Source organism: Canis lupus, chromosome 4, assembly GCF_003254725.2.
Source record: "Canis lupus dingo isolate Sandy chromosome 4, ASM325472v2, whole genome shotgun sequence".
In the NCBI taxonomy this organism is placed as follows: Eukaryota; Metazoa; Chordata; class Mammalia; order Carnivora; family Canidae; genus Canis; species Canis lupus.
Window position 1 is genome coordinate 23,670,083 of NC_064246.1, and position 13,386 is coordinate 23,683,468.

At 39.0% G+C, this 13,386-nt stretch overlaps 1 protein-coding gene and 1 pseudogene across 3 annotated transcripts in view; one reads left to right on the plus strand and one right to left on the minus strand.

The window, feature by feature from the left end:
* The window catches only part of LOC112652027 (ferritin light chain-like), a 31,556-nt pseudogene extending 27,139 nt beyond the window's left edge, over positions 1-4,417 (minus strand).
* A 66-nt stretch (positions 4,418-4,483) lies between these two features.
* MCU (mitochondrial calcium uniporter) overlaps positions 4,484-13,386 on the plus strand; it is a 218,225-nt gene continuing 209,322 nt past the window's right edge. The window contains exon 1 of one of the 3 annotated variants that reach the window (XM_035715229.2): positions 4,484-4,813. In XM_035715229.2, the coding sequence (XP_035571122.1) occupies positions 4,664-4,813 (150 nt within the window). In that variant the 5' untranslated portion in view covers positions 4,484-4,663. The remainder of the gene's footprint in view (positions 4,814-13,386) is intronic. The other 2 variants (XM_035715233.2, XM_035715232.2) reach the window with 2 other exon arrangements.

Consider the following 13,386-nt stretch of genomic DNA (forward strand, 5'->3'; position numbering starts at 1 on the left):
GGGTGATGATTATTTTATATTCTTGGCAGCAATTTTTTTTTAAATCAAAGGAAAAATGATTTTGTTTTAAGGTAACCAAAATGGAAAAAAAAAAAAAAAGGTAACCAAAATGAATAGGCAACAAGAGAATGGGAAAATGTCTGCAAAAACTACCAAATTTAAGGGACTGTTATCTTTCTTATATAAAGAAATTCATACAAATTGATACAAGCACATTAAACCTCAAAGAAATGTGTAGTAAAGACGTAATATTAGTGAGCAAAATGAAAAAAATATCGTTTCACTAGTAATCAAAGAAATGCAAACTAATAAAGTATCCATTTTCACTTAGGAACACAGTAAATATTTTGAACAATCATATTGAGTAAGTCAGGGCACAAGGAACAGTTACTTTCATACATCACCAAAGTCTTGATAAACCCATAAATCATCAAAATGTTCCTCTTCTTTTACTCAGTAGCTGTACATCCTCACATCCATAAATACATCTGGGGAAATAAGACTAATGCTCAAACCAAGTGATTCTGCTAAATATGAAGTCTTACTGTCTTATGCAAAACAACTTTGAGAAAACATTATGAATAAAAAAGATTGAGCTTTGAACCAAAAGCCAGTGGGGGAGAGTGGGAAATGAAGAATGAATATATTTAAGGAATAGAAAAAAAGAACAAGGGGATGCCTGGGTGGCTCAGCGGTTTAGCACCTGCCTTTGGCCCAGGGCGTGATCCTGGAGTCCCGGGATTGAGTCCCACATCGGGCTCCCTGCATGGAGCCTGCTTCTCCCTCCTCCTGTATCTCTGCCTTTCTCTCTCTCTCTCTCTATGTCTATCATAAATAAATAAATAAAATAAATCTTTAAAAAGAAAAAAAGAACACTTTTGGAACTGTTTAGAATCAGTCAAGTAGAAAAATTCAAGGAGGGGCAGCCCGGGTGGCCCAGCGGTTTAGCGCCGCCTTCAACCCAGGGCCTGATCCTGGAGACCCAGGATCAAGTCCCACGTCGGGCTCCCTGCGTGGAGCCTGCTCCTCCCTCTGCCTGTGTCTCTGCCTCTCTCTTTCTCTGTCTCTCATGAATAAATAAATAAAATCTTTAAAAATAAAAAATATATCATTTAAAAAAAAGAAAAATTCAAGGAAAATTGGGGTTCAAAGACGTATTTTTCAGTCTTTGTCATTTCCATGTTTCTGGTTTTATTTTTTTGCCACATTTGTAATTAATATACATATTAGTATTCCTGCTTCTCTTGAAAAATGAATCACTAAATATGTGAGCTTTTTCATTGTTGTCTGTTATACATACACACACATATGAAACACCTTTTCCCTCCTAAACTGTCTCCCTCACTGTTATCCTCAATAACCCGGTTATATTGCATTCCTTGGATTCCAGCTTCATTTTTTGTAAAATAAAAATGACAAAACTAAACTGTGCTGTTTTTCTAGCTGTCTCACAGGAATAATTAGATAGTGTCTTTAGTATCCTTGAGGTTTTCTTTTTTATCAGGCCTGACAATAAGCTATAAGATTCTTAATACAAGAAAATTTCACAGATAGGCAGTCACTACTCACGACATTGACTAGTCTCCACTTTCTCCTCATCCCTTGTAATATCAGATATACAAATAACCCATCCAAAGCTGTTAATCTCCTCTGTTAACAGTTTATAATTTGCTCCAGGTTTATTCTATTAAGGCATTGATTGACCTTAGATGCTAATCTTTTCCAGCAATTCCTAGTTTAGTCAATCATGAAGGCCTTTCTTTCTCTGTGTGGAATCTCCTTGCTTCTGCCTCCTTCTGCAATTTCCTCAGTCCCCGACCCTCCCTCACCAGAACAGGGAAAACCTCTTGTGTAACCATAATACAATACTCTGTGTGCAGTGCCTGTACCTGTGTGTATTTACAAGGTATGTAACAGTTTGCTCATCCCCTATCATTCATTGCCCTCAAAGCTATAACTAAATTTCCACTTATTGATTTAACCAGCTCTGGGACAGGAAAAGGGTGGGGGAGATCCCTTATTTGTAGCTTTTGCCAATTTCTGTATTGTAAATACTCATACCATGGCCAATTTGAAGCTCCTGACATAGCATCACTGAACAGAGTTGGGAAGAGATGCACAGTAGCACACCATTATACAGTATTTCTGTCATACGGATACAGCAAACACGAATTCAAGGGCACAGAAAATGGTAAAATGTAGGAAAATAATTAGGAAGTGATGAATTTTAAGTACTTTTACCTTTATTTTTAATTACCAGCTATAAGTGTATATAACAAGTTTAATAAGCAGCTATGTTTAACACCTGGCTTGCAGTATCCCAAAAATTTAGCAGTTGGTTCTTGCTAGCTAGTACAAGGTAGCTGTAGCACATCAATGATTTTTAACCTTGTCCCAGAGTCTAGAATCACACCCTAATTGAATAACTCCAACGAGTCAATCCTGTATTTAGAACAACTCTGATCTCAAATACACAGAAACTAGATTCAGATTAGATTATTGGCATTCACTGAACATTTCCATTGTACTAGGGCCATGGGGACACAAAGAAGGTTAGGACTCCTCCCACATTCTTCCCTATATCAATAAAGAGCATCTCCATTTTCCAGTTTTTCAGGAAAAAACTCTTTAAAAAAAAATAAAGATTTTATTTACTCATGAGACACACAGAGAGAGAGAGAGAGAGAGAGGCAGAGACACAGGCAGAGGGAGAAGCAGGCTCCATGCAGGGAGCCCAACATGGGACTCATTCCCAGGTCTCTAGGATAACGCCTGGGACTGAAGGCAGGAGCTAAACCACTGAGCCACCTGGCTGCCCAGGACAAAACTCTTGGTGTCATCTTTGACACCCATCTTTCTCTCCCCTCTTATTTCAAGTCCATTAACATAACCTGAGGGCTCCGCCTTCAGAATATATCCCTATCCCAATTGCATCTCACTTCTGCATAAGAGCCTGTCTGAGCTTCTATCCTTTCTTCCCTAGATTATTGGAATAGCATCCTAAATGCTCTTGCTTCCATATCTGGCTCCTTATGGTCTAATTTCAAAACAATAGTCAGATACATCTTTTTTTTTTTTAATGAGATTTTCTTTTTTTTTTTTTTAATTTTTATTTATTTATGATAGTCACAGAGAGAGAGAGAGGCAGAGACACAGGCAGAGGGAGAAGCAGGCTCCATGCACCGGGAGCCAGACGTGGGATTCGATCCCGGGTCTCCAGGATCGCGCCCTGGGCCAAAGGCAGGCGCCAAACTGCTGGGCCACCCAGGGATCCGCAGATACATCCTTTTAAACTATAAATCATGTGTGCTTTTTCTCTGCTCACTACTCTCTGACAGTTTCTCATCTCACTCAAAGTAAAGCCAGCAGAAGCCTTGCAATTATCTTCTGGGCCTAACATATTTTGTGTGTCTCTCTCTTACTTCTCTAACATCATCTCCTACTCTTCCCCCTTTCCTCACTCGGTTCCAACTGTGATGGCTTCCTTACTTTTCCTCAAATGTGCTGGGCAGGATCCTGCCTCAATTCTTTGCATTTGGGCAGTCCCGGGGGCTTAGCGGTTTAGCGCCGCCTTCAGCCCAGGGTGCGATCCTGGAGACCCGGGATGGAGTCCCAGGTCGGGCTCCCAGCATGGAGCCTGCTTCTCTCTCTCTCTCTCTGTATCTCTAATAAATAAATAAATAATATTTTAAAAATATTTGCATTTGCTTTATTCACTGCCTGGATCACTCTACCATAGGTATCTGCATGACTCTCTGCTTCCCTCTTGTCTAGCCTGTTTTTGCCTATGCCTACTTCTCAGTGAGGCTTTCTCTATCACTGTTTAAAATTGCAGCTCCTTGGGATGCCTGGGTGGCTCAGCGGTTGAGTGTCTGCCTTTGGCCCAGGGTGGAATCCTGGAGTCCCGGGATCGAGTCCCACATCCGGCTCCCTGGATGGAGCCTGCTTCTCCCTCTGCCTGTGTCTCTCTGCCTCTCTCTGTATATCTTCATGAATAAATAATTAAAATCTTAAAAAAAAAAAGTAAAATAAAATTGCAACTCTTCTTCCCATGCCCAGAAATTCCTCGCTTAAACTTTCCCCATAAACTTATTTCTATTGACAAACTATGTATTTTACTAGTTTATTGTCTGCCCTGCCCTGACACCCCAACTAGCTACACAAGTGAACTTTGTTCTGTTCACTGCTTATTTCCCAGTGTCTAAAATAGTGTCTAGCACATATAGGTACTTAATATAAACTTACTGAATGAATGAACGATATATCTTCAAAGAGTTTTATAGGTTTTCTATGTGTATCTCTTGTAACCAAAGTAACTGGATTTCTTGCCTTTGGATTCCAGTTTCCTAGTGACCAATCCCCAATACTTGTTGCTAGGCACATGCAGTTCTGACTTGCCTATTAGAATCTCTGTCAGTTACCAGCTCAATTCTACATCTTGGGTCTTCCTTACCTGTAAATTTTGGCACATATGTTCCTCTATTCCTTTTACCCTATGAATTGATCTCTCCGTTTCAGATCTGTCTTTGAATTAATACAATTTCGTGTCTCAATCTAAGAATTTTTTTCCTTCACTGTCTGAGCTTTGGATCTGTTAGTATTCTAATGTAACAAAGAGATCATATAACAGCTTTTCCAGGGGTGACGACCTCCCAATGAGAACATGCTCCTTGAGAAGGATCTTCTCTATCTCTTTCCGGAAGAGAAGAAGAAACACAAGAAGTCCCTGGTGCAGAGCCCTGATTCCTACTTTGTGGCCATGGACTGCCCAGGATACTATAAAATCACCACCATCTTTAGCCATTCGCAAAAGGTAATTTGTATGTTGGCTGTTGCATTGTCCCCTGACAGCCTACAGGAGGAAAAGGAAGGCTTAGAGAAGGATGCCCTTTCAGATGGAAGCAGCATTCAAAGCACCCCGAATCAAGCTGAATGGGAAACAATCCCAATTGACATCTTTTGAATATGAAAAGAGAGAAAAAGAGAAAGAGAGATTGTAAAACCAAGTACATTACCATCACAATCTTCAAAAATTAAAATGGTCATTGTAAGGATAATCATTCTTTTAACAATTAGACAGGATATACTTATTATCTATCAATGCTCTTATTATCTACCTGAGATAGGTGAATATCACTATAACATTCTTAGGTTTGACACATGCAAAACCAAGATTAGAAGCTATCTATCAACTATTGTTAGATTTTAAGATCCCTTACTGCCTACATACTTTTCTCAGATATTTGACAAAAATCCTGGAATTACTTGGATCAACTGAGTGGTATCCTCATTTTTTAGCTTGTATTTGCTACCTAGACAACATGGCGATAGCACTGAATGAACAAGCTGTCTCTTTCAAGTTAAGATGATTAGGTTGACAATTTGAATCAGAAGATTTGTCAGCAGCCAGCAATCGATCACAAATTTTGTGAAATAATTTTGTTATTTTTTAAAAATATTTTATTTATTCATGAGAGACACACAGAGAGAGGCAGAGACACAGGCAGAGGGAGAAGCAGGCTCCATGTAGGAAGCCCGATGTGGGACTCGATCCCAGGACCTCGGGATCACACCCTAAGCCAAAGGCAGATGCTCAACCACTGAGCCACCCAGGTGTTCCTAATTTTATTTTCTTAAAGCATATTCTTCATGACCTGTTTTATATCTGCAAAGGTTCTGCAAAGAATAGTAATATCCATAGTAATCTTTTCCAAAAGTAATTGATATGGTGCAAACTCAGGGAGCACTAAGTACCTGAAAATGCAAGTTGAAATATAATAAGGACTTTTTCTTTACATAGCAACAGGCTACAGAGATCAAAATATTTTATAACGTCAATACCATTTCCATTACTGCATTTCTGTGAAGGAACTGGTGGGAAAAGAGAAACAATTTATCATGTCTCTGTGGATGAAGAAACTGAGGTGCTACATTAGACAATTTCTTGCCTGAGACCACAATCATAGACCAATTGCAGAAATAAGACTGCTGCATCTAAGTTGTTAGCTTACAGGGTGGTTTTTCTAAATCTCTCTGCATTGCTAATATAATTGAGATTCCAAGTAATAATAGAAGATGGTCAGGGCAAAGAAATGGTAATGAGCCAGAGCTAGAACTGAAAATAGAGTCTTCTACCTCCTTGTCCATTGATCCTGCCATTATGCTGCAGGACTAAATTACTGAACTTCATCAAAAAGTGGGAACCTAATGCTATTAGAGACAAACCAGCATGAGTTCAGTTAACTTTTCATTGCAAATTGACAGAATAATTCATATTTTGGCTTACCTAAGGGAAAAAATATCTCAAGTTGGATTTCTCTTTGGACATTGTCATTTCTTCTGTTTGTTTACTCGTGTGATATAAAAAGGATCTTGGTTGACTGAAACTCATTAGGAGTCAGGAAAAAGACATTATAAGTTAGAAACAATCATCTCTGCTTAAAGAAGGAATGAATCAGCAAGGCTGAAAGCTCAGTTTTTCAGTGGGTTGGCTAGTCCATTGCGTAGCCTAAGTACACAAGTAATGTAACGGGGTCCATTCTAAGCTCTGAGAATAGGCCAGGGGAGAAGAGAGAAAAACAGAAGGTGGGGAGGGTGTGTCATCTTTTGTCCTACATTTAAGACATCTGCTGTTTAAGCTTGTATGAATGAGACCCGTCATAATAGAGAAGTCAAAAAATTTTTCACCAAATATTCTAAGAGACGCAATACAGTGAGATGAATTCTCATTATATAAGCTGACACACGATACTCTTCTCATGTATTTACATGAGGCCGTGGGCATTTTGCCCTGCTGGAAGGGATAGAAAGCTCACATAGACTTCCTCGGTGGTGAAACTTTATATAAATCAGAACGCCAGGAAGGTAGGGGCCAAAGGAACAAAGATCTTATTTTTTCATAATTCTTAGTTTTCTACAACAAATGAGCAGATAAAGAGACATCTTTGGAGTTACTTAGTTTCTCTGGGTGTCTCCCATGTATATAGGAGGCATACATGTTATTAAAAATCTGGGTTTTTTTCCTGTTAAAAAGAAAGAAAAAAAGAAACATATTTAACATAATATTTCTGGCTTAAATTAAACTGACCTTTTATAGGGGGTCACTTAACTTCATGTGTGTTATTATTATTATTTTTTAACCTTTACAACAACTCAGAGAGGAGAATATTATTTTACGGATCAGGAAGGAAAGGTTGAGTATCTTACCCACACAGATTGCATAGTAGTTACACTTGGGTATAAAATCTAGTTATTGGGACTCCTGGGTGGCTCACCTGGGTGGCTGACTTCAAAGGTGTCTGCCTTTGGATCAGGGCGTGATCCCAGAGTCCAGGATCGACTCCTACTTTGGGCTCCTTTCGGGGAGTCTGCTTCTTCCTCTGCCCATGTCTCTGCCTCTCTTTCTCTATGTCTCTCATGAATGGATTTTAAAAATCCTTAAAAAAATAATAAAATAAAATCTAGTTCTCCAAAACCACTTCCACTACCCTTTCCACTATGTCACAGAAGACTATGGCAATATTTTTATTTTTACCTTTGAGGTAATTTCTAGATAAACTTTTGGCTACTTGATGACTTTTTGAGAAATGGATGTAGGAATATTTGTTTTGCATACCTATTTTTCTTGTATATTTCTTCAGCAAAGTTTAGAATTAGACATCAGATTGTGGCTCTTTTTGTTGCAATAAGGTAGAGATGCACTTCCTCAAAAGTCTGGGTACCATATACATATCTGTTTTGGGTTCACTAAGGGTACTACTTCAAGTGAACCTGATGGTTGTAGGCAGAGTCTGAAGTGAGAAGTATGAGTTGACTTGCTGTAAATAAAGGATTTCCTCTACTTTGTAAAACAAGGGAGAGGACACTAATAGATAAACTGAGCTACCAACTTTTGATATTAGCATAGCCTTATGTTAGGTACTAGAAAGCCTTTCAAATGTTAGAGAAAAAGCAAACAAGTATTATTTTCAATTTACTTACTCCCTAGAATGGTTATAATTACTAGCATTTGCTGACTACCACTAATTTACAAGTTGTTACACTAAACATAGATCCTAATGCAACCCCTACCTGTGGAATATTGTCTTAGTGATTAGTAATGATATCAAAATCATTAATGATTAATTCCTATGAAACTACATCAAAAAAAAAAGAAAAGAAAGAAAGAAACTACATCAAGAGAACTTCAGGTAAAACCTCTTCCTTCTGTAACTAATCATTCAATAAAATTTTGAGTTTATTATACACCAAGCTCAGTGTTAGGCACTATGGTGCATTCTCCATAGTGAAGGATCAATATTGTTCAATAATGATTCAATAATGATTGAGTGAAGGAAATAGAAAAAAGTCAAATACATGGTATTCACCCAAAAGGTGCTAATCACCTAGGATATTGAAACATACCAAAGAAATTAATGTACCAATGGAATTATTTTAAAAACACATAATCTCTTTTACAGTGCTATTTTTATCATGATAGTGTCACTCTAAGGCCTCAGAGTGATTACTTTTGAGTTAATAGTATAAGATACTACAGGATTTCCTCTGAGATCTTTATGGTGTACTGAAGTGGTCTATTATAGGGGAGGTCATTTGGAGGAACAAGTGTGTGATAGAAGGTATCCTGGATTCAAATCTTGGTTCCACCACTTCAGCCAGGAGATCTTTAGCAAGTAATCTCTCAATATCATATTTTTCTCATCTGAAAAATGGGGGCTTGTATAGTATTTTCCTCAAAGGGATATTGTGAGGATTAAGCAAGATGTTGTAATATAATGTTTATTACAGCATCCAGCATTACACTTTGCTGTTAGCTAATACTCAGTATTTTTTAAAGATATTACTTATTTGAGAACGAGAGAGTGAGAGTGAGCAAGAGAGAACATGAGCTGGGGGAGGGGTGGAGAGAGGGATAGGTAGGCTCCCCGCTGAGCAGGACTCCATCCCTGGACCCCAGCATCACAACCTGAGCCCAAAGGCAGACACTTAACCAACCAAGCCACCCAGGCAACCCACTAGTACTCAATATTATCATTAACAGTATTTTTTTTCTTTCTATCAGATTTTAGAAAAATACTTTAAAATCTAGATTTAATTAACATTCTTATGACCTTGTCAAAGATTCTGTTTCCATATTTTGCCTCCCAGATGGTCCACTTACAAATGAGAAACCTGCGTGCTTACCTGTGTTATATTAGATCATTGATGGTCAATGCAGTGAGTAAAGAATAGGGTTGGCATAACTGAGAACCTATGACTATGTAAACTCTAGGAAGCAGTTTTCCGTGAAGAGGTGTGGTCTAGTGAGACAAAGATAAGCACGAATCAGACAGACCCAGCTTGACTCAGCTCTGCACACTGTACTTAGCCTCTTTGAATGATGTCTTAGTTGTGTGCTTTAGGGAAATTACCTAAATTCTTTTGGCCATTGTATTTCTCATCTGTAAAGTTGGAAAAGTAATATCTAACTCTGTGAGTTGTTTGTGATGACTAACTATACAGAGAAAGAGCTCAGTAAATTCATTGAGGGCTGTGGCCAGGCATTATGAAGGTTAGTTCCCTTTTTTCTGTGGCTATTTTGGGAAATGAGTAGAAATGGCAGGGGTGGCAGGGAGGGTAGCCTCTCAGTGACATTATGATGCATGTGATTTGCACAAGTCTATATCACAAATGGTTGTTCAGTGTTCCAACTGGGCCGTAAAAGTAGAAATCTAGTCTGTGTTCCATTCTCCAATAGAAGACATTGGAGACTTTTATCTGTAAAAAAGAAAGGGTCTCTTTTTTTGGGATGCCTGGATGGTTCAATGGTTGAGCGTCTGCCTTTGGCTCAGGGCCTGATCCCAGGGTCCTGGGATCGAGTCCCACATTGAGCTCCCTACAGGGAGCCTGCTTCTCCCTCTGCCTATGTCTCTGCTTCTCTCTCTGTGTCTCTCATGAATAAATAAACAAAATCTAAAAAAAGGGGGGGTGTCTCTTTTTTGAATTTGTATAAAAGTGCTCCATTTTCTACCCCATTTCTATACCACTTTCTGACTTTTCATTTCTTGTCACCTCTTCAGGTGCTCAATGATTTCATATGGCCATGACCTATCCCTGTAGGTTCCACTATGACCTGTCTCACCTCTCTCAGGTCATCCTATGCCGTTCAGTTCTGCCATGAAAATTCAAATCTCTCCAGAGTCCTACTCCTTCAGGATTCTTCTATGAGATGAGTGCTAATTGCATAAACTAATTCAAGCTAAGGGATTGATGAGAACTTCCTTTAGTTATATTGTCCATTGGCATTTTAACAAAGGTTTCAGTGTTTCAACCCAAAGGAGCGAACCCTAAGAGAGTTTGAAGTATGAAGGCAAAGGTCATGTAGAGAGTTTGAAATAGGGGACTTTTCAGCACAGCATATAGTAGCTGCCCAATCTGCTAATGTATAAAACTAGAGATGGCATTGAATGCGAACCAGGAAGTAGAAGCTGTGTGCATTTAATGAACAAGCTTCCCAATCTCACATTAGCTGGTCCATTTAAAGAGTCAATAAGAACTTTGGACCCTATACCAAGACCCACCTCTGAAAAGAGAGAATGTGGAAGGGGCAAATTTTGTAGTATAATGAAAAGAAAATTGCCTCAGTGTTAGGAAACTTGGATTATAGCTCTGCTTCTACCACTAAATAGCTTTGTGAGGGGCATCTGGCTGGCTCAGTCAGAAGAGCGTGGGACTATTGATCTCAGGGTCGTGAGTTTGAGCCCCACATTGAGTGTAGAGATTATTTAAAAAAACCCAAAGAACAAAAAACAACCTTTCAAATAAATAAAATGTCCTCTCCCTTGGGAAAAAAAATAGCTTTGTGGGGCAGCCCGGCTGGCTCAGCAGTTTAGCGCCGCCTTCAGCCCAGGGTGTGATCCTAGAGTCCTGGGATCAAGTCCCACGTCGGGCTCCCTGCATGGAGCCTGCTTCTCCCTCTGCCTGTGTCTCTGCCTGTTTCTCTCTCTCTCTCCTCTCTGTGTATTCTCATGAATAAATAAATAAAATCTTTAAAAAAATAGCTTTGTGGACTTGGGCAAGTCAGGTATGTGCTTATACTTCAATGACATCACTGTGGATGGAGACTGCATTAGAGAACCTGTGAAATCTTTTTCAGGTCTTTCTATGTGGCTTTATCCTCCATTGCATCCCTGTTCAGCCTGTGAGAAAAAGCAATGCTGAATTGTAGCTTCAAAAGTATAATATTGGGGGACACCTGGGTGGCTCAGTTGGTTAAGCATCTGCCTTTGGCCCAGGTCATAATCCTGTGGTCTTGGGATAGAGCCTTGCATCAGGCTCCCTGCTCAGTGGGAAGTCTGCTTCTCCCTTTCCCTCTGCCCCTTTCCCCTGTTCATGCTCTGTCTCTCAAAAATCTTAAAAAAAAAAAAAATCATATTGAACTGCATATCAAGAGTGCTGGCTTCCAGAGAGTCAGATTACATTAATGGTTGAGTGTGGGTGCTGGAGTCCTTCATTCCTGAGTTTGGCTGCTGAGTTGGCATAAATTACTTAACCTCAATTTCCTTATCTGTAAAACAGGAATACTAATACCTAGTTATAATGTTAAAGGATTAAATAAGCTAATACATATTAAAGCACTTAGCGCTAGTAGGTCCTCAATATTTACCTCTCTAGGTCTCAATAAATTCTTTTTGTTTTGTTTTGGTCCAATGAGAGAATAGAACTAAATGATTTCCAAGTTGCTTTCTCTTTCCATCTTTCAGTTGCTATCTTTTTATTTGTAAAAGAAATGTGTGCTTTAGTAATTTGGCCAGTTTGAATTAGTAGCTCAATTATCCCTCCCATATGCACAGAGTAGTCTCCCAGAAAGATTTCTAAGTCTGAACTACTCCTATAATGTGTAGGATCCTTGCTGGTGACCAGGATATGAAAGTTGTACAGTTTCAATCTAAACACCCTTGCTCCTATACTCCGCTCCCAATAACATGAAAACCTACGTCTGTAGATGGCTAGGTCTCAGGTCACATCACAGTCCTAGAAGTCATCATTATTACCATATTGATAAAGTGCAGTGGCCACTTGAACCCCAAGACATTTGTCTTACTTAGAAGACAATCACATTCACCTATAGATGATAATTTGATTAAATGTGAATATATCACATGTGGGTTTCTAGCAGCATGTTTCTTATTGATGAAGAGCTAAGCACTGCTTTCATACCCAAAGACTTGATCATAACATTTCCTCAATCCTATATTTGAGGGTCTGCTTCCTGGATCACTCCTGGGATCAATTCTATATTAGTCAGCAGACTAAAACCATACTAGTCACTTGGGAAGAAATAATTGTAAATAATTATTAACTAGGTGTAAAGATGTCAACTAACTACAAGAGTAAAAAGAAAACTTGAAAGAATCATGGGGTAGCAACTATAGGAAGCAGCTATAATTCCTCTGGCTAAGAGAACAATGATTAAAATTATTAAAACTAGAGAAGGGCACTTTATTAATAATTCTTTATATTAAATTGTTTCTTCAAGTAATTGGTGTGATTTCTGTCTCCTGATTATACTATGACTGATATAGAGGTTGTGCCAATTTATACTCCCACCAGCAACATATAGAAGTTGAGATTGCTACATGTCATTGCCAAAACTTGATATTTTTCATCTTTTTCATTTTGACTATTCTGCTGGGCTTCAAGCGATATTGCATTGTGGGTGGTTTTTTTCTTTTAAGTTTTTATTTATTTGAGAGAGAAGAGAGAGAGGGTACCAATGGGAGGGAGGGGCAGAGGGAGAAGCAGACGCCCTGCTGAGGAGGGAGCCTGATGTGGGGCTTGAACCCAGGACTGTAAGATCATGACATGAGCAGAAGGCAGATGCTTAACTGACTGAGCCACCCAGGTGCCTCTGTATTGTAGATTTAATTTGCATTTCTTGAGGGTCCTGGATTAGCTCAGTGGTTGAGTGAGCATCTGCCTTTAGCTCAGGTCATGATCCCAGGGTCCTGGGATTGAGTCCTGCATCAGGCTCCTTGTAGGGAGCCTGCTTCTCCCTCTGCCTATGTCTCTGCCTCTCTCTCTGTGTGTCTCTCGTGAATAAATAAAATCTTAAAAAATAATAATTTAAATCACCTTTGTGGGGAAATTTGTTTATTTATTTTGTTTACTAGCTATTTTTATCTCCTCTTTTTGTGAATTATCTGTTCGAGTCATGCCCATTTTTTCTATTGGGTTGCTGCCTTTTTCTTGATTTGTGAGAGCTCTGCATCTTTTGGATGAGTTCTTGTCAATATCATCCCAGCTTTCTGTCAATATGCCTAGGCAGAGTTATTAGTACAACTGTTCCTCCTTTGATTAAATGGCCTTAGGGACTACATTGCTTATGTTGTTCCATTGTCATACCTC